The 21,272-nt window shown below is 45.1% G+C and overlaps 1 protein-coding gene across 3 annotated transcripts in view; it reads right to left on the bottom strand.

The window, feature by feature from the left end:
- DLGAP3 (DLG associated protein 3) overlaps positions 1-21,272 on the bottom strand; it is a 214,235-nt gene that overhangs the window by 23,182 nt on the left and 169,781 nt on the right. For all 3 annotated transcript variants that reach the window (XM_029571884.1, XM_029571883.1, XM_029571885.1), the window contains 3 exons: positions 11,039-11,244; positions 10,316-10,430; positions 2,636-2,858 (listed from right to left, as the gene is read on the bottom strand). In XM_029571884.1, the coding sequence (XP_029427744.1) occupies positions 2,636-2,858; positions 10,316-10,430; positions 11,039-11,244 (544 nt within the window). The remainder of the gene's footprint in view (positions 1-2,635; positions 2,859-10,315; positions 10,431-11,038; positions 11,245-21,272) is intronic.

Genomic DNA, 21,272 nt, shown 5'->3' with positions numbered 1-21,272 from the left:
ACATGAAAGAGAAGAATTCTTAACAGAAACAGAGGCAAGCACACGGCCAGACAGACGTGATGACCGAATTAACTAACTGCTGTGCCTGTCTGGCAGGCTGCAAGTGGAGGAAGAGCTAGAAGTCCTGTTGGAAATGCGGGCACCGGTGGAGCCTATGCAGGGCACCTAGGATGCCAGATGTTCGGGCAAGAGCCACTTCAGTGGGCAGCTACTTCGATCTCTTAATTTATTTTGAGTTATATTCCAACTAGACAGGAGGGTTCTGGATGTGAATGGAGGGATCTTCTATGTTCATGAGGTGCCTAAGATGGCAGGATAAAAATAAGAAAGGTGGTCAAAAGTGTCCTGGATAAGGAGAGGGATCTTTATCTTACAACTGGCAGCTGGGATACGTGTGTGGACAGGAAGGGAGGGGGCAGTGGCCTTTTTCTGCTGTCAAGCCAGCCAATGACCTTGTGGTCATTTATGACTTTGGAAAAGGCAGGGGTGATGTTGGCGCTTGGGTCCATCTCACAGTGGTTGAGAAACAGGATGAGGTTTTTCACCTTTGGGGTAATTTGGTGGCAGAAGTGTGGCCTTCTTCTTCCAGCAAATACGTGACCCAGGGACTTAAGCACAGAGGAGCTACAAGCAGCAAACATTGTGACAGAGGATGAGGGGCATTTGATAGGAATCTTTTCCAGCAAGTCAATATATTGATTTCTGCTAACAAAAATAAACAAGAAACCTTAATCTGCTGTTGGGGGTTTCTTTCTTTTTTTTTTCCAGCATTTCCTCCACATTGCTGGATGATACCAGACCAAAGGAACCATCATCTCTGTCTTAGTAATGTTTGCCAGGTATAAACATATATCAACATAAATACTCCCAAGGATAATATGTTTATAAGTTCCCAAGTATTTGTCTGGTTTGCTGATGAATAATATGGATGAAATCAAGTACCTTAAACAAAAAGTGATTAATTCTGAATCTCATGCTGATTAGGAAACTTAATATGCACAAAAGAGATATCTGCAGTACAATTATCAATGTTACATTCCTGGCATTTCTGGATTACAATCTTTTTTTTCAAGTTGAATCGAGTTCTCCCATGCTAGCAGGGCATCGGTTCTGCACACTGCCCAGGCAGCACGAGGAATCTCTGGCCAATCATTGACTGAAAACTAACCCCCTGACCGGCCTGGCACAAAGGTGCCCAGGGTGCTGCTGAGCTCTTCCAACCAGCCTTGGCCAGACCCTCAATCACATCTCCTGGCAAACATGGATACCACATCCAAGATCAAGAGTGCAAGGGAACTCGCATCTGCAAAATTTCACATCGACCTTCTGACGTGTTGCCCTCTTTGAAATACAGAACATGCCCTTCCCTGGGGGAAAGCAGAGTTTGGGTTTCACTAAATCAGATCTGCTCAGGATGACCAGGATTGTGCTGCAGCTAGGGGTTACTTTATGTTCCCATTTCTCTAGCTCCAGACAGCAGAAGTGTGCGTACAAGACATTTACACAAAAAGTAGTGCAAGGTGAGTATAGGAGAGACCATGTTTGATACATGAAGAAAACAATGGAGGCAGAGAGCAGAGAAATAATACAGCATTCGATGCACAAAGAGTGCAGTATGTAAGCATGGTAAAGACTGATGGGCATTTATAGAGAGGACAGACACACACACACACACACACACACACACACACTGACACACACACACACTGACACACACACACACACACACACACACACTCACACACACACTCACACACACACACACACACACACACTCTCACACACACACACTGACACACACACACACACACACATAGTTCTATATCTATATCTATACAGAGAGAGGGAGAGTAATTTTCAACAGGGTTAGAAACGTCCTTGCATGGATTGCTCGATTGCCAGGTGGATATATTTTAGGTATTTTAGGAGGTGGGATTGAGTTGGGGGAGGAAATGTGGCACACATTTGGAATTTTCAGAGTTCACAGTGCATAGGGTCCCCTGCCCCAGCTCAGACACTGGGAAAGCAGGCATGATTTTAGTGAATTTTCAAAGATAAACTATTCCGGTTTCAAACTTCCCTCAAGTTAATTGGGTTTAAGAGTAGCCATGTGTCCTGCTGCTAGGCATCCCCATTCTCTCTATCTGTATGCAGGGCCTGATTCAATAACAGTTTTAGCATAGGCACAGAATGGCTCATAGAAAGAGAATGTATATATGTGTGTGAATATATAAATATAGGCAGATTATAAACTAAAAAGAGATTAAATCATAGATCTGTTAAGAGGGAGCTAAGCAACAGATAGACTTATAGGCATATGGTAATAGACGAAAATTCTATACAGATAGATTGCTCTACATAAAAACAATAGAAATTCATGAATGAGTGCATTAATATATAGCATGAACAGGATGTTGGGTGGATGCATGTAGATAAGTGAGAAAGACAGAGATGAAGAAACTTCCACAGCTGGAAATGCAAAGCTAAGGGCCTGATATTCTAATGTTTTATCCCCGTTCTGTGTCTATGGGTAACTCAGACCCCAAGAGAGAGAATTGCACTGGGCCTTCTTGCATTATTAAGCCCAGGAAAGCGTGCATTTATTTTCCATACTTGGTAGGAAAAGAGTACTCACAGGTGCTTGGTTTCAGAATGCTGCCAACCAGGGCAGGTACTGGAGGAGCAGACATAGAGAAGACCGAGATGCAGTCATCGTCCTGGGAGCAGCCTGCCTGAATGGCACGGAGGTAGCTGTGGCTGCGCATTCGGAAGCAGCCAGGGAGGTCAAGGGCCTCCACGGCCTGCGACTCCACCTCCCCGAACACCGACTCAAACTGATGGTTGAGGTCATCGCCGATCTGCAATGCCAAAAGCCACAGGGTGACACCAGCACAGAAGACTATCTTGGAAGAAATGACGTGGATGAACCAAGCAAGGTGGTGGGATGAGTGTTATCAGCAACACATATGGATGGCAAGAATAGCAAGCAAAGCATTAAGGGTAATGCATCTGCCCATGGTCTGCGGTGGCTCTTCCAGCAATGCCATGCAACAATGGAATACTTGTCTGCTGTGGCTCTTCCAGCAATGCCATGCAACAATGGAATACTTGTCTGCTGTGGCTCTTCCAGCAATGCCATGCAACAATGGAATACTTTCTCAGAGAAAACACCTAACATTAAATAGCTTCAAAGAACATTGGCCCCAAGAGGAAATTTCATTTTCATTTCAGTTTATTTTCCCCCTTTATATCGCATACAAGGTGGATAACATAATATTAGGGAGAAAAGTGGATTGCAGTATAAACGCATAAAAAAATTAAAAAACTTTTGCACACAATGCAAAATAAACACAGAATCCAAACTATAACCAACTATCCAAATGAAAAACCCAGGTTACCAGTCAATAACAGTTCAAGAATGCCACGAAAACTAGGCCAGCAATACTTTGAACCACAGGGGCATTTGGAACAAATTAAGTCATCTAAACATTTTACCAGATTAGTGTTAGATTAAAACACCCAACAGTGCATAATTTCCCACCTTTAAATGACCCTCAATCCCCAAGATCTAAGGATCAAGGCCTTCCCCCCCATCCCTATAAGGAGGCTATTTTGGGGTAACTGTCCTATCAAAATCCTTAAATAAGGCTGAGCAGTCCTAATCCTGCCATAAATCTTCAGCAGTTTTCCGAAGCTTTGGTACTCAGTACAGAGGGCATCTCACCCGCCCTAGGAGCACTGAGCTGGGCTCATCCCTACGCGCTGGCGGCAAAGGGAAGGGCTTTGCCCTCAGACTTGAGCATCAAGAGGGTGGTTTTACCCTTTACTCTAGAAAAGTTCTAAGGTAATGCGAAGAAATGGCGAAAGAGCAGGGAAAAAGCTGCTTCTTCTCATCTTTCCGAGGCTGAAGGGGAAAACTGTACCAGTGGAGCCGATAATATCCTTTCCTGCCCAGAGCCCGGGGATTGTTTGTGGAGGAGAATTTCTCCGGCTCCCTGCCGACTCCTGCAAAGGCCTCAATCGTTACTGCTGTATCCAGATTTCAGCAACAATGGGAACCAAAGCTTTAGCGGAGGCGGCCATGAAACAGCGAACGTCGGGACGTCATTAGTGAGCAAGACGCAGAGAATGCGAGGCACTGCAGCTCCCGCTGCTGGGACCTTGTCTCGCTTACAAATGGGCAGCTGTGGCCCGGCCCTGTACGGGGGTCATTTGCGAGACGTTTTACGTGGGTAGAGAAGGTGCTTACCCACACAGCCCTGGGAGGGAGGTCACTGCTTTCAGTTAAGGATTTTACTCTCTTGGGTGGGGAGAGAAGTTATGATATTCTTAATAAAGGAATTTGCAAACTCACACCAATCTGAGAAACAGGAGGGGGCAAGGCATGGGGTTAATAACATCTGTTCTCGGAAGGCAAATCGCTTCAGAATATTTAGTAAGTGAGTGACATGGTACTGCATCAGCCTGAATGTGTCTCCTGCCTGGGAGAGAATGATAGGGATGGGCAGGAGAGTCCCTTCCCCTCCCCTTCCCCTCCCCCTCCCCCCACGCACCTACCCAGCAGTGTGAACTGAGAATCAATTACACTCTGTCCAGTTAATGCACCTTGTGGTTAACAGCTCAGCAAAGCCATTCTTCCCTGCTAATGAACGAGGCACCTACATTACTGATGCTAGGAGAAAGAGTAGGCATTTGTTAATGTGCCTGGGATACTGAAGGAGCATCATTAAGGGCCTCAGTCAGCAAGGATGTTCTCTCACATCGAAAGTGTAAAAGGCTTCCCAGTAAATCTGTCCCGCGGTAAGGTAATCAACAGGGAGTCTAACATACAGCAAGGAGGGATTAGCAGGAGCAGAGGCTTCTGCATTTTGTGTAGAATGAGGTGAGGCACTGCGGTGGCAGCACACGTGAGAAAAATTACTGCCCAGAGCAGAGCAGCTGAAAATAATGCAGAAAGGAGGTATGAGTGTGTGTATAATGAGGAGGGGTGAGCATGTATAAAGGAGGTATGACTGTGTGTATAATGAGGAAGGGGTGAGCGTGTATAAAGGATGTATGAGTGTGTGTATAATGAGGAAGGGGTGAGCGTGTATAAAGGATGTATGAGTGTGTGTATAATGAGGAAGGGGTGAGCGTGTATAAAGGAGGTATGAGTGTGTGTATAATGAGGAACGGGTGAGCGTGTATAAAGGAGGTATGAGTGTGTGTATAATGAGGAAGGGGTGAGCGTGTATAAAGGAGGTATGAGTGTGTGTATAATGAGGAAGGGGTGAGCGTGTATAAAGGAGGCATGAGTGTGTGTATAACGAGGAACGGGTGAGCGTGTATAAAGGAGGTATGAGTGTGTGTATAATGAGGAAGGGGTGAGCGTGTATAAAGGAGAATGAATGTGCATAATGAGGAAGGGGTGAGCGTGTATAAAGGAGGTATGACTGTGTGTATGAGGAAGTGGTGAGAGTGTATAAAGGAGGTATGACAGTGTGTATAATGAGGAAGGGGTGAGCGTGTATAAAGGAGGTATGAGTGTGTGTATAATGAGGAAGGGGTGAGCGTGTATAAAGGAGGTATGACAGTGTGTATAATGAGGAAGGGGTGAGCGTGTATAAAGGAGGTATGAGTGTGTGTATAATGAGATGGGGAGTGAGTGTGTATACAGGAGGTATGAGTGTGTGTATAATGAGGAGGCAGTTAGTGTGTATACAGGAGGTATGACTGTGTGTATAATGAGGAAGGGGTGAGCGTCTATAAAGGAGGTATGAGTGTGTATAATGAGGAAGGGGTGAGCGTGTATAAAGGAGGTATGAGTGTGTGTATAATGAGGAAGGGGTGAGCGTGTATACAGGAGGTATGAGTGTGTGTATAACGAGATGGGAAGTGAGTGTGTATACAGGAGGTATGAGTGGGTATACAGGAGGTATGAGTGTGTGTATAATGAGGAAGGGGTGAGCGTGTATAAAGGAGGTATGAGTGTGTGTATAATGAGGAAGGGTTGAGCGTGTATAAAGGAGGTATGAGTGTGTGTATAATGAGGAAGGGGTGAGCGTGTATACAGGAGGTATGAGTGTGTGTATAACGAGATGGGAAGTGAGTGTGTATACAGGAGGTATGAGGGTGTATAATGAGATGGGGAGTGAGTGTGTATACAGGAGGTATGAGTGTGTGTATAATGAGATGGGGAGTGAGTGTGTATACAGGAGGTATGAGTGAGTGTATAATGAGGCAGTTATTGTGTATACAGGAGGTATGAGTGTGTGTATAATGAGGAGGCAGTGTGTATACAAGAGGTATGAGTGAGTGTATAATGAGGCAGTTAGTGTGTATACAGGAGGTATGAGTGTGTGTATAATGAGGAGGCAGTGTGTATACAAGAGGTATGAGTGTGTGTATAATGAGGAGGCAGTGTGTATACAGGAGGTATGAGTGGGTATACAGGAGGTATGAGTGTGTGTATAATGAGGAAGGGGTGAGCGTGTATACAGGAGGTATGAGTGTGTGTATAATGAGATAGGGAGTGAGTGTGTATACAGGAGGTATGAGTGAATGTATAATGAGGCTGTTAGTTTGTATACAGAAGGTATGAGTGTGTGTATAATGAGGAGGCAGTTAGTGTGTATACAGGAGGTATGAGTGTGTGTATAATGAGATGGGGAGTGAGTGTGTATACAGGAGGTATGAGGGTGTATAATGAGATGGGGAGTGAGTGTGTATACAGGAGGTATGAGTGTGTGTATAATGAGATGGGGAGTGAGTGTGTATACAGGAGGTATGAGTGTGTGTATAATGAGGAGGCAGTTAGTGTGTATACAGGAGGTATGAGTGTGTGTATAATGAGATGGGGAGTGAGTGTGTATACAGGAGGTATGAGTGTGTGTATAGTGAGATGGGGAGTGAGTGTGTATACAGGAGGTATGAGTGTGTGTATAATGAGATGGGGAGTGAGTGTGTATACAGGAGTTATGAGTGTGTGTATAATAAGATGGGGAGTGAGTGTGTATACAGGAGGTATGAGTGTGTGTATAATGAGATGGGGAGTGATTGTGTATACAGGAGGTATGAGTGTGTATATAATAAGATGGGGAGTGAGTGTGTATACAGGAGGTATGAGTGTGTGTATAATAAGATGGGGAGTGAGTGTGTATACAGGAGGTATGAGTGTGTGTATAATGAGGAGGTGGTTAGTGTGTATACAGGAGGTATGAGTGTGTGTATAATGAGATGGGGAGTGAGTGTGTATACAGGAGGTATGAGTGTGTGTATAATAAGATGGGGAGTGAGTGTGTATACAGGAGGTATGAGTGTGTGTATAATAAGATGGGGAGTGAGTGTGTATACAGGAGGTATGAGTGTGTGTCTAATGAGGAGGTGGTTAGTGTGTATACAGGAGGTATGAGTGTGTGTATAATGAGATGGGGAATGAGTGTGTATACAGGAGGTATGAGTGTGCGTATAATAAGATGGGGAGTGAGTGTGTATACAGGAGGTATGAGTGTGTGTATAATGAGGAGGTGGTTATAGTGTGTATACAGGAGGTATGAGTGTGTGTATAATGAGGAGGTGGTTAGCGTGTATAAAGGAGGTATGAGTGTGTGTATAATGAGATGGGGAGTGAGTGTGTATACAGGAGGTATGAGTGAGTGTATAATGAGGAGGTGGTTAGTGTGTATACAGGAGGTATGAGTGTGTGTATAATGAGGAGGTGGTTAGTGTGTATACAGGAGGTATGAGTGTGTGTATAATGAGATGGGGAGTGAGTGTGTATACAGGAGGTATGAGTGAGTGTATAATGAGGAGGTGGTTAGTGTGTATACAGGAGGTATGAGTGTAGTGTGTGTCTAATGAGGAGGTGGTTAGTGTGTATACAGGAGGTATGAGTGTGTGTATAATGAGATGGGGAGTGAGTGTGTATACAGGAGGTATGAGTGTGTGTATAATAAGATGGGGAGTGAGTGTGTATACAGGAGGTATGAGTGTGTGTATAATGAGATGGGGAGTGAGTGTGTATACAGGAGGTATGAGTGTGTGTATAATGAGGAGGTGGTTAGTGTGTATACAGGAGGTATGAGTGTGTGTATAATGAGATGGGGAGTGAGTGTGTATACAGGAGGTATGAGTGAGTGTATAATGAGGAGGTGGTTAGTGTGTATACAGGAGGTATGAGTGTGTGTCTAATGAGGAGGTGGTTAGTGTGTATACAGGAGGTATGAGTGTGTGTATAATGAGATGGGGAGTGAGTGTGTATACAGGAGGTATGAGTGAGTGTATAATGAGGAGGTGGTTAGTGTGTATACAGGAGGTATGAGTGTGTGTATAATGAGGAGGTGGTTAGTGTGTATACAGGAGGTATGAGTGTGTGTATAATGAGGAGGTGGTTAGTGTGTATACAGGAGGTATGAGTATGTGTATAATGAGGAGGTGGTTAGTGTGTATACAGGAGGTATGAGTGTGTGTATAATGAGGAGGTGGTTAGTGTGTATACAGGAGGTATGAGTGTGTGTATAATGAGATGGGGAGTGAGTGTGTATACAGGAGGTATGAGTGAGTGTATAATGAGGAGGTGGTTAGTGTGTATACAGGAGGTATGAGTGTGTGTCTAATGAGGAGGTGGTTAGTGTGTATACAGGAGGTATGAGTGTGTGTATAATGAGATGGGGAGTGAGTGTGTATACAGGAGGTATGAGTGTGTGTATAATAAGATGGGGAGTGAGTGTGTATACAGGAGGTATGAGTGTGTGTATAATGAGATGGGGAGTGAGTGTGTATACAGGAGGTATGAGTGAGTGTATAATGAGGAGGTGGTTAGTGTGTATACAGGAGGTATGAGTGTGTGTATAATGAGGAGGCTGTTAGTGTGTATACAGGAGGTATGAGTGTGTGTATAATGAGGAGGTGGTTAGTGTGTATACAGGAGGTATGAGTGTGTGTATAATGAGGAGGCTGTTAGTGTGTATACAGGAGGTGTGAGTGTGTGTATAATGAGATGGGGAGTGAGTGTGTATACAGGAGGTATGAGTGTGTGTATAATGAGATGGGGAGTGAGTGTGTATACAGGAGGTATGAGTGTGTGTATAATGAGATGGGGAGTGAGTGTGTATACAGGAGGTATGAGTGTGTGTATAATGAGATGGGGAGTGAGTGTGTATACAGGAGGTACGAGTGTGTGTATAATGAGGAGGTGGTTAGTGTGTATCTAATGAGGAGGGGGAGGCAGTGTGAGCATATTGAGAGGAGGAGAGTTGAATGCTTATGTTATTCGGGTTTGATGGGCAGACTTCTGGGAGAGGAGCGGAGGGTCACGTAACAGTATGGAAGATGTGAGATTTGCAGGGCTGGAGCCTTACACATGGTTATGGGGCAGATAGGGAAGAGTGTGTGGGAAGCAGGTTTTTTCAGCCTATATTTATGCTGATGATATCCAGATATTGACACCATTGGGCTCAGATCTGGAGGAAACCTCTTCACTTATAAATCAATGCTTGCAAAAATTAGCTGAATAGGTAGGGGCTAGTAATTTACTTTTGAATACCAATAAGACAGAGGGTCTTATGGCTGAGGTCGGGAAGTTTGGTAAAGGGCATTAAACTACAGGAGATGGGATCTGAAACAATAGAGAAGGTGAAGTCGTTGTGTCACATCTGAGATTAGAGGGTGGTATCTCTCAAATGGCTCCTAACATCTATTTGAAAGTGAAACTGGTGCAACAAGTTTGATCCTATTCGGATTTGGCTTTCTCACATGAACTACTGGAATGCTCTCATCCAAACTGATAGGAAAGCTTCAGGTAACTGAGAACAGCACAGCTTGCACCATTACAGGGCGTGGAGGAACCACCTGTGGGCTACATTGGCTCCCAGTGAGGGACGGCTGTAGGTTGAAGCTGCTGTTCAAGGCGTTTAAGATGAGGTAAATTTAAATGAAACAGGTAGTAACTTGAGGTCGAACAAACATTTGCTACAACTCCCCGAGGTAAAAATGTTCCGGTAGCGGCAGATAGCAAATAGATCATTCTCCTTTATAGTTCCAGTTACGTGGAACAATCTAGCACAAGATCTTAGGGAATAAAAGGAAATGTTGAGGTTTTTAAAGGAATTAGGAACGTGGCTCATATCAGTGGCCTGGTGAGTAATTAGAAAACCTATAGTCTGGCAATATTGGTGTGTTTTATTGTTTTATTGTAATCGCTTTGAGAGGTGGAGGCAGGAAGGTGATTAAATGCATACAGCAGGTTTCATGCAGGATGCCTTGCTCCCTCCTGCTGGGCCGTGCTGCATGCTTCAGGAGCCACGGAAAAGGGTTTGCTTTGCAGATAAAGACATACCTGACTGGATGCCAGGACATTCCTGTAGCCCGATCCCCGAGGGTGGATTTTGGGTTGAGTGGAGCAACTGGGACAGTTACAGATGTGCGAATCAGAATAACGTTTACAGGAAAATCTGGTGAAAAATGGAGGGGGGGGAGAGAGAAGGGAGGAAGAATGTTATATATATATATGTGAAACTTTCTTTATAAGAACAAATCTATCGACCTCCCAGGCTGTTATATAAAGGGCTTACTGGATGAGAATATGAGCTACAGTAACAGATGTGCTAACGTCTGACAGTCCCCTCACAAGGCGGATTCTCCCATTCCAGGTCTATGGCAAAAGAGCGTTCATGAATCGGACCCTAAATGCATTTTCATTATCATTCTTTCCTCCTAAATTTGTGATCTCATTAATAAAACCCTCTCTCAGAGTAATTGTGGAAGAAGAGTCACATGTGCATTGTTAGTAGGAGGAAAAGCCTTGTAGAGAGAGAGAGAGAGAGAGAAAGGCTGCAATAGAAACAGTGTATTATCCTCTATGTATCCATAGACTCCTTTAAGCACCTTAGAAGGAGGGGTCCCTGTGCACGTGTTCAGGCCCCGCTGGACACACGCGCGCATAAAGCGGGAACAAAGGTCGCAGGGGCTTTCGGTCAGCTTCCATTACAGCCCAGAGAGGCAGAGACAGAAACACAAGAGAAAGAGAGAGAGAGATGGCCAGTCAGAGCCTCCGGCTTACTTGGTGTGGGGCTGGTCCACGCTGGAGGATCGGCGGTAGCCATCTCGCCGGCACACTCCCTTGGCTGAGATCTTGATGCTGGTGTCCGAGTCTCCACTGTCATCGTCCCCCATGGCTTTAATATAACTGCCACTCCGCATCCTACGGCAGGGGATTTCCCCTTCCTTCCCCGCTCCTGGGTACCCGCTCCATTCGTCCTGTGGCACCTACACAAGAAAAGGGCAGTGGGTCCAGCTTGCAGAACGTGCAAGGTACCGCGTGCGCAGCGGGAGCCACTCATGCAGAGACGCGCAGGGCTCGCCTGATCATTGGAACTGCGCACCTCGCCCGGAATGAAACCTGTAAGCAAGCAGTTTATAAAGAGGGACCTTCGCTTTCAGGGGTTTTTTTTAATTTTATTTTGCCTGGAAATTTAAATGTTAGAACAAAAAACAAATCACTGGAAAAATGACTTGCCCGCTGATTTTTCTCCTGTGTGTTATAATAAAGTCATTTTTTTCCACTGAAATAACAAAAACTGAAAATAAAGGTCCCTATTTATAAAGCTGTACTCTACTTCGGAAAATACTGGGGATTACCAATCCACCCCGACCTCTCATCAAAAAGCTAGAAATGTGATGTCCCTGCTGCGAGTGCAGCAGGGACATCACAGGGTGAACGTGCAGCCATATCCCACACGAGGAAAATCTGAACCCAAGCACAGAACACCCCTTAACAAAACTGCAAGTCCATGCACTGAGGCCAGGTTTACAGATAGCACACTCCTTCCAGGCATATCTGCCACGTTTCCACCTGCCAGAGGGTACCGGAAGGTCAGGCTCAATGGTCCCTCATCTCATATTTATTATAAAAGGCTTCTATTGCTTTCTTATGTAATAAAAGTTGAAGTTTTATTTTAAGAATATTTCTCTCTGTAACAGCCAGACAATTAAGATAGTAACATGGTAGATAACAGTCCATCCAGGCTGTCTAATTCAATTAATCAGAGAGTTTAGGTAGGTCAGACACATGGAGGCCAGCCTCTGTGCTTTACTCCTGGGGGAATTTTGTGTCTAAAAATGTGAAATTCTGCAAAATTCTGCATACTTTATATTGGTCAAAATAACACAATATAAATCACAATTTTTGAGCAATTTATTATTTTAAATTGGGGAAAAGTTATTACTTAAAGATGCAGAGTTTTAAATATTTTGAGCAGAATTTCCTTAAAAGTACACCATAAGAGTGTCCCTTCCACCCTCTCTTCCTACTTCACTGGCCAGACCCCTTTCACTTTGCCTTTTCAGGCCCCAACTCCTCCACCCTCCACTCTCTCTCCTCTCCCCCTCTAAGCTCAACCCTTTCCACTCTACCTTCACTCCTCAGCCCTCCACTCTCAGAGTTTGACGCCCTCTCTTGCACACACACCTACACAAGCTCCTTCTCTCACACCACACCCCTTCTCACAGGCTTCCTCTCTCAAACACACACCCCTTCACACAGGCTCCCTCTCTCACACACACCCCTTCACACAGGCTCCCTCTCTCACACCACACCCCTTCACACAGGTTTCCTCTCTCACACACACACCCCTTCACACAGGCTTCCTCTCTCACTCACACACACCCCTTCACACAGGCTTCCTCTCTCACACACACACCCCTTCACACAGGCTCCTTCTCTCACACACACCCCTTCACACAGGCTCCCTCTCTCACACACACACCCCTTCACACATGCTCCCTCTCTCACACTACCTCCCTCTCTCACACACACATGCCTTCACACAGGCTCCCTCTCTCACACCACACTCCTTCACACAGGCTCCTTCTCTCACACACACACACCCCTTCACACAGGCTCCCTCTCTCACACCACACCCCTTCACACAGGCTCCCTCTCTTACACACACACACACCCCTTCACACAGGCTCCTTCTCTCTCTCTCACACACACACACACACACACACCTTCACACAGGCTCCCTCTCTCACACCACACCCCTTCACACAGGCTTCCTCTCTCTCAAACAAGCATGCACCCTCATTCCCTCATACACACACACCAGCAACCTATTATCTCCTCACATTCACTCACACCCCCATGACATGCACCCTCACACAGGCTCCCTTTCTCGCTCTCTCTCACACACACACACACACAGACCCTTACACACAGGCCTCCTCTCTCACAAACTTGCACCCTCACTCTCTCTCCCCTCACATTTACACACATACCCATGGCATGCACCCTCACACAGGCTCTCTCTCTCTGTCACACACACATATACCTCTGCACACAGCCTCTCTCTCACTGAGTCTCTCATCCAATAGAGCATGTCACATCTTCACCATGGCCACCGGATGGGGGTTCTTGTGTGGCTGCAAGGCCTGCCAGGCCTCCTCTTTGCCGTGAATGGGATGGTCTCTGCTCACAGCCCGCTGCCACTCTTGTCAAATTCTGTGCAAACAATTGGAATTCTGCACAAATTCTGTATCATGCAGTAGCTTTTACTACCCTGGCCTGAACAGGGCTTTTTAATATTTGTGCTCTGGAAACCCATGGCTCACATACAGAGGATGGCACATTTCTGCCTGGCCAGTTTTCCATTGGTAAATCACTGTTCACCCAAGTAAAAAGCTTTGAAACCTGTTCTGGAAGTGACTTACGCAAGGCTGCAAAGTGAGGGCTCAATTCTCAGCTACACTGCACAAGTTGCAGTGAAATAAGAAGCCCTGGAAGATGATTTGGGTAGGTGATCATTCAACTAATGACAGACACTTTAGAGGTCCATATTCAAAAGCATTTAGCCAGCTAAATAAACATTTGGGCACATATCTGTCTAAATTCTTGCTGGCTAATAAGTTAGGAAGCCAGCATTTAGCTGCATAAGTTAGGGGTGTAACTGGGAGTTGATTTAGTCGGCCAAGTCTGGTTGGGCTGAAGAGCTGTCCTAAGGCTAGTTGGCTAACTTTAAGATAGCCGGCTATATAAAATAGTGCAGCTGCACTCTTGAATATGCCTCCCAAGTTACCAAATAAGTTTATCCAGCTAACTGTATTATCTGGACTGTCTGAATATGGCCCTCAGTCCATAAATTGGTTCTTAAGAAGGGTCAAAGACACAGTTTTGTTATTTAACATCTGAACTGCCTTGCTTTATTCATCACCTTTCAGGAGATTTAACTTGTTCCCGTGCCTGAAATAAACTCTGTAATGATGTAAGCACAATTTGGGATGTGCCAAACTGTTCGGACACATACAGCTGGAAACGGAGGTAAGCCAAAGTCATTTTATCTGCTCATTGGCCAACAGGAGAAGGTGCCGTGATCTGAAAACACCACAGAGCTGATTGTCTCTCATTTATGATTTGAATGTACTTACTACTGCCAATAGAATACACTGGAAGGAATTCCATACAATGGTTGGAAGGCTTCAAGCACTGTGATAAAAAGCTGAGTATTTTTTTGGCTTCAGAGTGATTTGCAAACAGAGTCACATGCAGTCATGTGCATTACAAGATGCTGAAGGTACTTTTGCTATTTGCCTCAGAACGTCCCCACCTCCATGTGTCCTGTTGGGCATCCACATTTATCTTGGCTGCTTATGCCAACAGCTGCGGCTTTAATAAGGAGAAAGGAAGGTGCTCTGCTGATTCCAGGCACTTTGGCCTTAAAACCTATTCCCAGCCTCCTTCAAGTTATGCTTTACATGGTTAATGAATTACTCACTTTGTTTCATGGAGTGAATTCGAATCTACCTCCTCTAGAGAACTGAATCTACTCATTTCTAAGCTAAATCCATCTTATTGCACACCTTGAAGAGCATTAAAGATGTTGTAATTTCCTCCATTGTGATCTTAGTAAATCTTACTTATCTAAGGGAATTTTTCAAAGTCTTTGAAGAAAACTTTGATCAAACCTCTTCTAAAAAAAACCCCCAGTCTCGATGCCTCAGATCTTAACCATTTGTTGCGACCGTCGCTGCCCGACGTCTCCACTCCTCCCTCTTTACCTCTGTGGCGACTCCCTCCAGGTCTGAAGGACGGCTGGCTGCCGCGGCGTCTCCCTGCCATCTCTCTCCGGCATCCCCGGACTGGCTCGACGTTGCAGATCCGCCATGTTGCCTGAAGCCTAGGGCGTGTGCACACGTTCCGAGTGAAGTACCAGCAAGAGCGCGAACCTCAGGGGCGTCCCCCTGAGATGACGTCATCCGCTTCCGATATTTAAAGGTCTCTGATATCGCTGACAAACCGAGTTAGCAACGGACGGCTTAGGACAAGGTTTACTCAGGTTACCCTGCCTATGTCTCTCTGCCTCCTCGGACTTACCAGAGGTACCCGCTCCTCGGGGGCCTCGCTCTCTCTTTACTTTTCAGGTTACAGACAGGAACCGGTACTCGCTCCTCGAGGGCCCTCGTTCCTGACTATCTGCTGATTCTCTTCTACCTGGAAGCCATCACTGTCTACATCATTGTGAGTTACCATCGCTCTCTCAGAGCTTTCCCTGGAACCAGGTACTCGCTCCTCGAGGGCCTATCCTTTCCAGCTCCTGAGCTCCCTGAGACCAACATGCGAGTGTTGTCATCTAAGTTCTGTTCATGAATTCTGCATACCCTGCCTACTCACTGTCTACAGTTTCTCAACAGCTCAGCTATCCAGGGATCGCTGTTCCAGTATCTGAGGGACTTCAGCCCTGCCGGGCACTTCAGCTCACTACTGCCACCTCTGGTGGTTTCAAGACCTGTTTAATAAAAGAACTAGTGTGTGTCTGTCTCTATACTCTAAGCCTAGCCGGTGGTCCCTCTCGGGATCTTTCCCCGGGGGCGTGGTCATCTGCCACCAGCCCAATGATCCACCCACTACTATCTCCAGCAGTCTATAACAACAGATTGCTACTCCGCCTACGGAATACATCAGATTGCTACTCCTATCTGATTGCTCCTCCCATCAACATAGCGGATTATGACACCATTATAGAGGCCAATTTCAGTTGATAGAAAATGTTGTTCTTATCCAATTAAATGATTTCATTGAATCCAAGGAAATATTTGATCCACATTCAGTACAGATTTCGAAAGTCTCTCGGTGCTGAACGCCTTCTTCTATCATTGATTGATATTATCAGACAAGGCCTTGATTCAGGTAATGCCTATATCTTAGTTTCTTTAGATGTCACAGCACCTTTGACACATTAGACCACTCCATCTTCCTTAACTGCTTAATTGAGTGTGGCATTTCTGGAACAGTGTTAAATTGATTTCATTCCTTCTTTTCTGATCGACTTCAACTTGTCGAGTATAATCGTAAATACTCTCACTGGTCATGACCAGCGTAGTAATATTATGAGATCTGGTTTCTAAAACTCTTGAGTTCTGTGTGGTCTTAAATACTTTTTGGTCAAATCCAATTTCAGGACTGTAGTCCAAACTTCAGTCCTCCCTCTTGTTGACTATTGCAACTCTATGCTTTTGGAACTACCCATCATAACTTTAAGACTTCTGCAATTATTACTTAATGCTGCTGCTCGTCTTATCTCTGGCAGTAGAAGACATGAGCATATCACCCCAGTATTGATAGATCTACATTGGCTACCTATAAACTGATTTCAGACTCCGTCTCTCCACGGTGCAATGCATTATTACATCTTTATTATCCAACATGACAACTGCACTATTCACAACGAGCTTTACTCAACGTACCCTCTCCAGTCCCTGCCAGAGTATGTACCACTAGGAACAGCTCTTGCTCTGTTGTGGCCCCCATGTTATGGCATTCCTTACCAGGTGAACTGCGTCTAGCTGACAGTCTAAAAGCTTTTAAGACCCTGTTAAAAACGTTGTTTAAGCAGGCTTTTTATTAGGCCATTGTACCACTGCAAGCATTCCCCATTCAGCTTATGTAGGTCTTTGTTTTGTTGAATGATTTATTTTATGTGTTTATAATATTTTATGTATATTTTATTTTGAACATTGCCTAGTTTTATTTATAATTTTTTATATACCGAAGTTTTCATGCAAGCATATCAAACCGGTTTATTTAGGAGATTAATACATTTTAACGAAAGATAAAGATAAAAGCTCGAAATAAAGATAATGCCGCTTCACTCGATGTGCCCCCTCTTGCTTTTCACAGCTGGAGCTGCAATAGGTTCACCTATTTATTTATTTAAAGTCTTTTCTATACCGTCGCTAAGTTATATACCATTGCAACGGCTTACATGTAGGCACATAAGTTTGGAGTAAGCGTACTGTAGTACATTCTCACAGGTGCCATTAAGTTTTGGTTACATTAAATCATAAAAATACGTACAAATGTTTAGTGATGTAGGTTCTGGCCAGGTGTACCTAGAAGGTACTTTTTCAGGTAAAAAAAAATCACATTTACTGTGTTATCTTATTACATTCATTGTGTACTCAATATGTTAAAATATTGTAATGCACATTTATGAGAATAGTGCTGTGTGCCGGTGCTCTTCTGTTTATTCCAGTGTATTTTCTGTTCTCTGGTCTCTTTATAAAAGGCTTGTTTAAGAAGCCATGTCTTTAGACTTCTCTTGAATGTTTTGGGGTCTCTCTGTAATCTGATCTCCAAAGGCATTGTGTTCCAGAGTGTGGGTCCTGCTAAAGGCAATGCCCTCTCTTACCTGGGTTAGTCTCGCTGTCTTGACTGAGGGAATGGTTAAGAGAGCTTTGTTTGCTGAACGAAGGTTCCTGTGTGGTACGTGTACCCGTAGTGCAGTGTTTAGCCAGTCCGATTTCTCATCATGTATTAGTTAATGTATGGTGCATAGTGCTTTGTATTTTATTCTTTGTTCTATGGGTAGCCAGTGAAGTTTCAGTTATAGGGTCTCTTCTTCTTTTTCCAGTTAGTATTCTTGCTGCTGTGTTTTGTTGAATTTGAAGTGGTCTTATTGTTGTATTTGGGAGTCCTAAAAAAAAGTGCATTACAGCCCTGGGCTAGGGTTGCTAGATGACTTCAGACCAATTCAGTCCTGGTCCTACCCCACAGTCTCTATGGACATGTCTTGCCCCCTTTTTTTTTTTTTTTCCCCACAGCCTGTAATGGGAAAATCAGAACTACAAATCCCAGCATGAAATAGGGAAAACCAGGCCTGGATCGATCTGTCCTAAAACTCTGGAGCCAGTTGATAACCCTAGGTCTATCTGCAGGGGATGATGTGGAAGGAGGAAGCAAGAGATAGGGAAAGGTTTCACAGGCAACTACAGGCATTGCCTTGGCAACGGTGAACAGAGTGGGAGACACACACAGAGCGAAGAGTGAGCAAAGCCTGGCAGAGGCAGTGCAGGGGAGAACTGCCCATTCCTGAGCAGAAAATGGTGTAAAAGCAGCCATTCACGGAACCCGTGAGGGAGGAGAAGAATTCACTTCTGCCAAGCAAGCGGCGCCCTGCAGATTCTGCGCGCCCTGCTGGCACCGTGCTGATGGACCAGAGACGGTTAGTCATTAATGGGCCAGCTTGTAAGTGAGCGGATTTGTATGAATTCCTGGCTCTGCACAGAAACGCGTCAGCTTTCTTCCCAGCAGCAGAAGACGGATTCGCTCTGGAACAGAAGCACATTCACTTTGCAAATTGCTGTGTCCCTATTGCCAGCTCTTTAGTAAAAATCAGTGGGAAGGTCTGGTTTTTTTTTATTTCAGAGAGAGCTAAAATGTCCCTAAAATTGGATGCAAGGAACTGATTTGCAAACACACGTGGCGGGCAACTCTCAGAATGATCTAACCGCTTAATTAAGGAGTGAGCCAACTAGACCAAAGGGTTTAAAAATGCCTTGCCTAGAGTGACTCAACAAGTTGATGTTTCAGGAGGTGAGCTGGGGCTGGCAAAGCCTCCAGATTTTTCACAAGCCACAGATAGGGGGGAATAACGTGGAAAACTGCTCACATGTACCCTGTGTTATGTCATCCCAAAGTTATATGTAAACTGAAGTGATTGGTAACATTGTTACCAGAACCTCGGTATATAAAAAATGTTAAATAGATAAATAAATAAATAAATAAATAAATAAATAAATAAATGCATTTGGGCGCACGGTAATTTACTACTGCATTTTATAGCCTGCATGCAAATGATATGCACAGGTTATAAAATATGAGTACATATGCGTGCAAACATGCTTACATCCGTAAAAACCAAGAGCCATGCAAGTCTGGCTTATCTGGAAAAGTAACATCACTTATCCGGACAAGTTCTGATTTATGCGGCAAAGTAGCGCCAATTAGCTGGAGAAGTCTGAAAAGCGGTACTTGTTCATCTAAGTAGCACTTTTTCACTAAAGTCTAAATAAAAGCACCATTTAGCCGGATAAGTTCACATTTGTCAGTCTAAGTAGTGGCAAAGGCACCTCTTAGCTAGATAAGTCAGAAATTAGCTAGATAAGTGTGCACAAAAGATACACCCAGGTAATTGTACTTTGAGTTTTGAAGGGCTGCACCAATAGATTTTACTTGCATTACTTGGATGCATTTTCCCCCATAAATCAGCATGTACCTGCATAAATCAGGGGATTTTACAGCCTGCACACAGCAATGAAATTATCAGTTTTACCAATTAGTCCACCAGCTCGCCCATTCCATCTGCAGCTCATGAGAACTCTTCAGCCTGAAGTGCCCCCATGTCACCCAGGCTCCCCAGCCTGTCCTTTTTTCACTTGTAAGATGTTAACGATCACTTACTCCTAATTAATAAGCAACAGTAGCATGGAATAGACTTAGTTTTTGGGTACTTTCCAGGTACTTGTGACTTGGATTGGTCACTGTTGGAAACAGGATGCTGGGCTTTGATGGACCCTTGGTCTGACCCAGTATGGCATGTTCTTATGTTCTTATGTAATATGAAGCAGGAGTAGAGATACAGGAGTAAAAGATGTACATGTGTCACTTTGGCAGATGTTGGCCCCTCCCTGTAATGCCTCTGGCCCACCCCTTTTTCATACATGCAAATGTACTCATGGTCCTTGATTTATGTGCCTATGTTGCAGTTTTTAAAAATAGCCTTTCCTTGCTCATGAACCATTCTACACATGCACGGGACCTTTTTTTTACAAGTATAATTTTTGAAAGTTCACCTCATTACAGGGGCACAGCCTTAGTGAATTTTCAATGTGAAACTACCAGGCTAGCTTCTCTTTAAAAATTCATTAAAGGGTCACAAAAAGCACAAAAGCCCCTGTGTATCTCTGCTACGAGGCAACTTAGCGGAATGTACCCCAGAGCTGGTTTCCCCTAAAAAGCTCAACATCTAAACTCAAAGGAAGGCTTCGGCATCGCACACCCAGAATTAGGTTTTGGTTTCTAAGGTGTAAACGTTGATGTGATGCCCTGCATTAAGAACCTGAGATGCTGGACACAAAGGGGCAGATCTTAAAACATTCGCGCGGGCGTAGATTCGTTCACGCAACCCGGCGCGAACAAATCTACGCCCGATTTTATAGCATACGCGCGCTGCCACACGCATGTTATAAACTCCGGGGTCGGCGCGCGCAATGGGGGTGCACAATTGTGCAACCTGCGCGTGCCGAGCCGAGCAGCCTGCCTCCGTTCCCTCCGAGGCAGCTCCAAAATCGGCCTTGAAGGGAACTTTTTTTCCGGCTCCCCCCGGCTTCCCCTCCCTTCCCCTATCTAACCCACCCCCCATCCCTAACTAAACCCCCCCCCCACCTTTGTCGAAAACGTTATGCCTGCCCCCGGAATGCCCCCGGGCCGGCACCATGCCCACGGCCCCGCCCCCGGAATGCCCCCAAATGCCACGCTGCCCCCGACATGCCCCCCCAAGCAAAGCCCCAGGACTTACGCGCTTCCTGGGGCTTTGCTCGCGCCGGCGCGCCTATGCAACATAGGCGCGCAAGTCCCCTGCGTACGTAAATCCGGCTGGATTTATACGCGCAGGGCTTTTAAAATTTACCCCCAAACATAGCCTGTCATTCCCTCCATATGCATGCAGTGAATAGAGGCTCTCACAGCTTGTCACAAGAGCCAAGCTTAGCTGCTGCTGAGACCAATGGCAAAGCCTCGACAAGGTTTGCCCCTCATCCGCTGCTGTGTTCAGGTGTTGGGCATGGGGTAACCTGCAGTACCTGCATAATAAGGGGACCTTCTCTTGCTCACAGTTTTATTTCTCTCTCGTGTTGGAAGTATGACTGGAGTAATATAGAGAGAGGGGCATTCCCATCTGGAAATGCTCATTTCACATTGTGGCTTGAGGTTGAGCCTCTTAGACACCGAGGTCCCCATGTAC

Source organism: Rhinatrema bivittatum, chromosome 11 (genome assembly GCF_901001135.1).
Source record: "Rhinatrema bivittatum chromosome 11, aRhiBiv1.1, whole genome shotgun sequence".
Classification (NCBI taxonomy): Eukaryota; Metazoa; Chordata; class Amphibia; order Gymnophiona; family Rhinatrematidae; genus Rhinatrema; species Rhinatrema bivittatum.
Note: the sequence above shows the minus strand (reverse complement) of the source record. Positions and strands in the feature narration are given on the sequence as shown.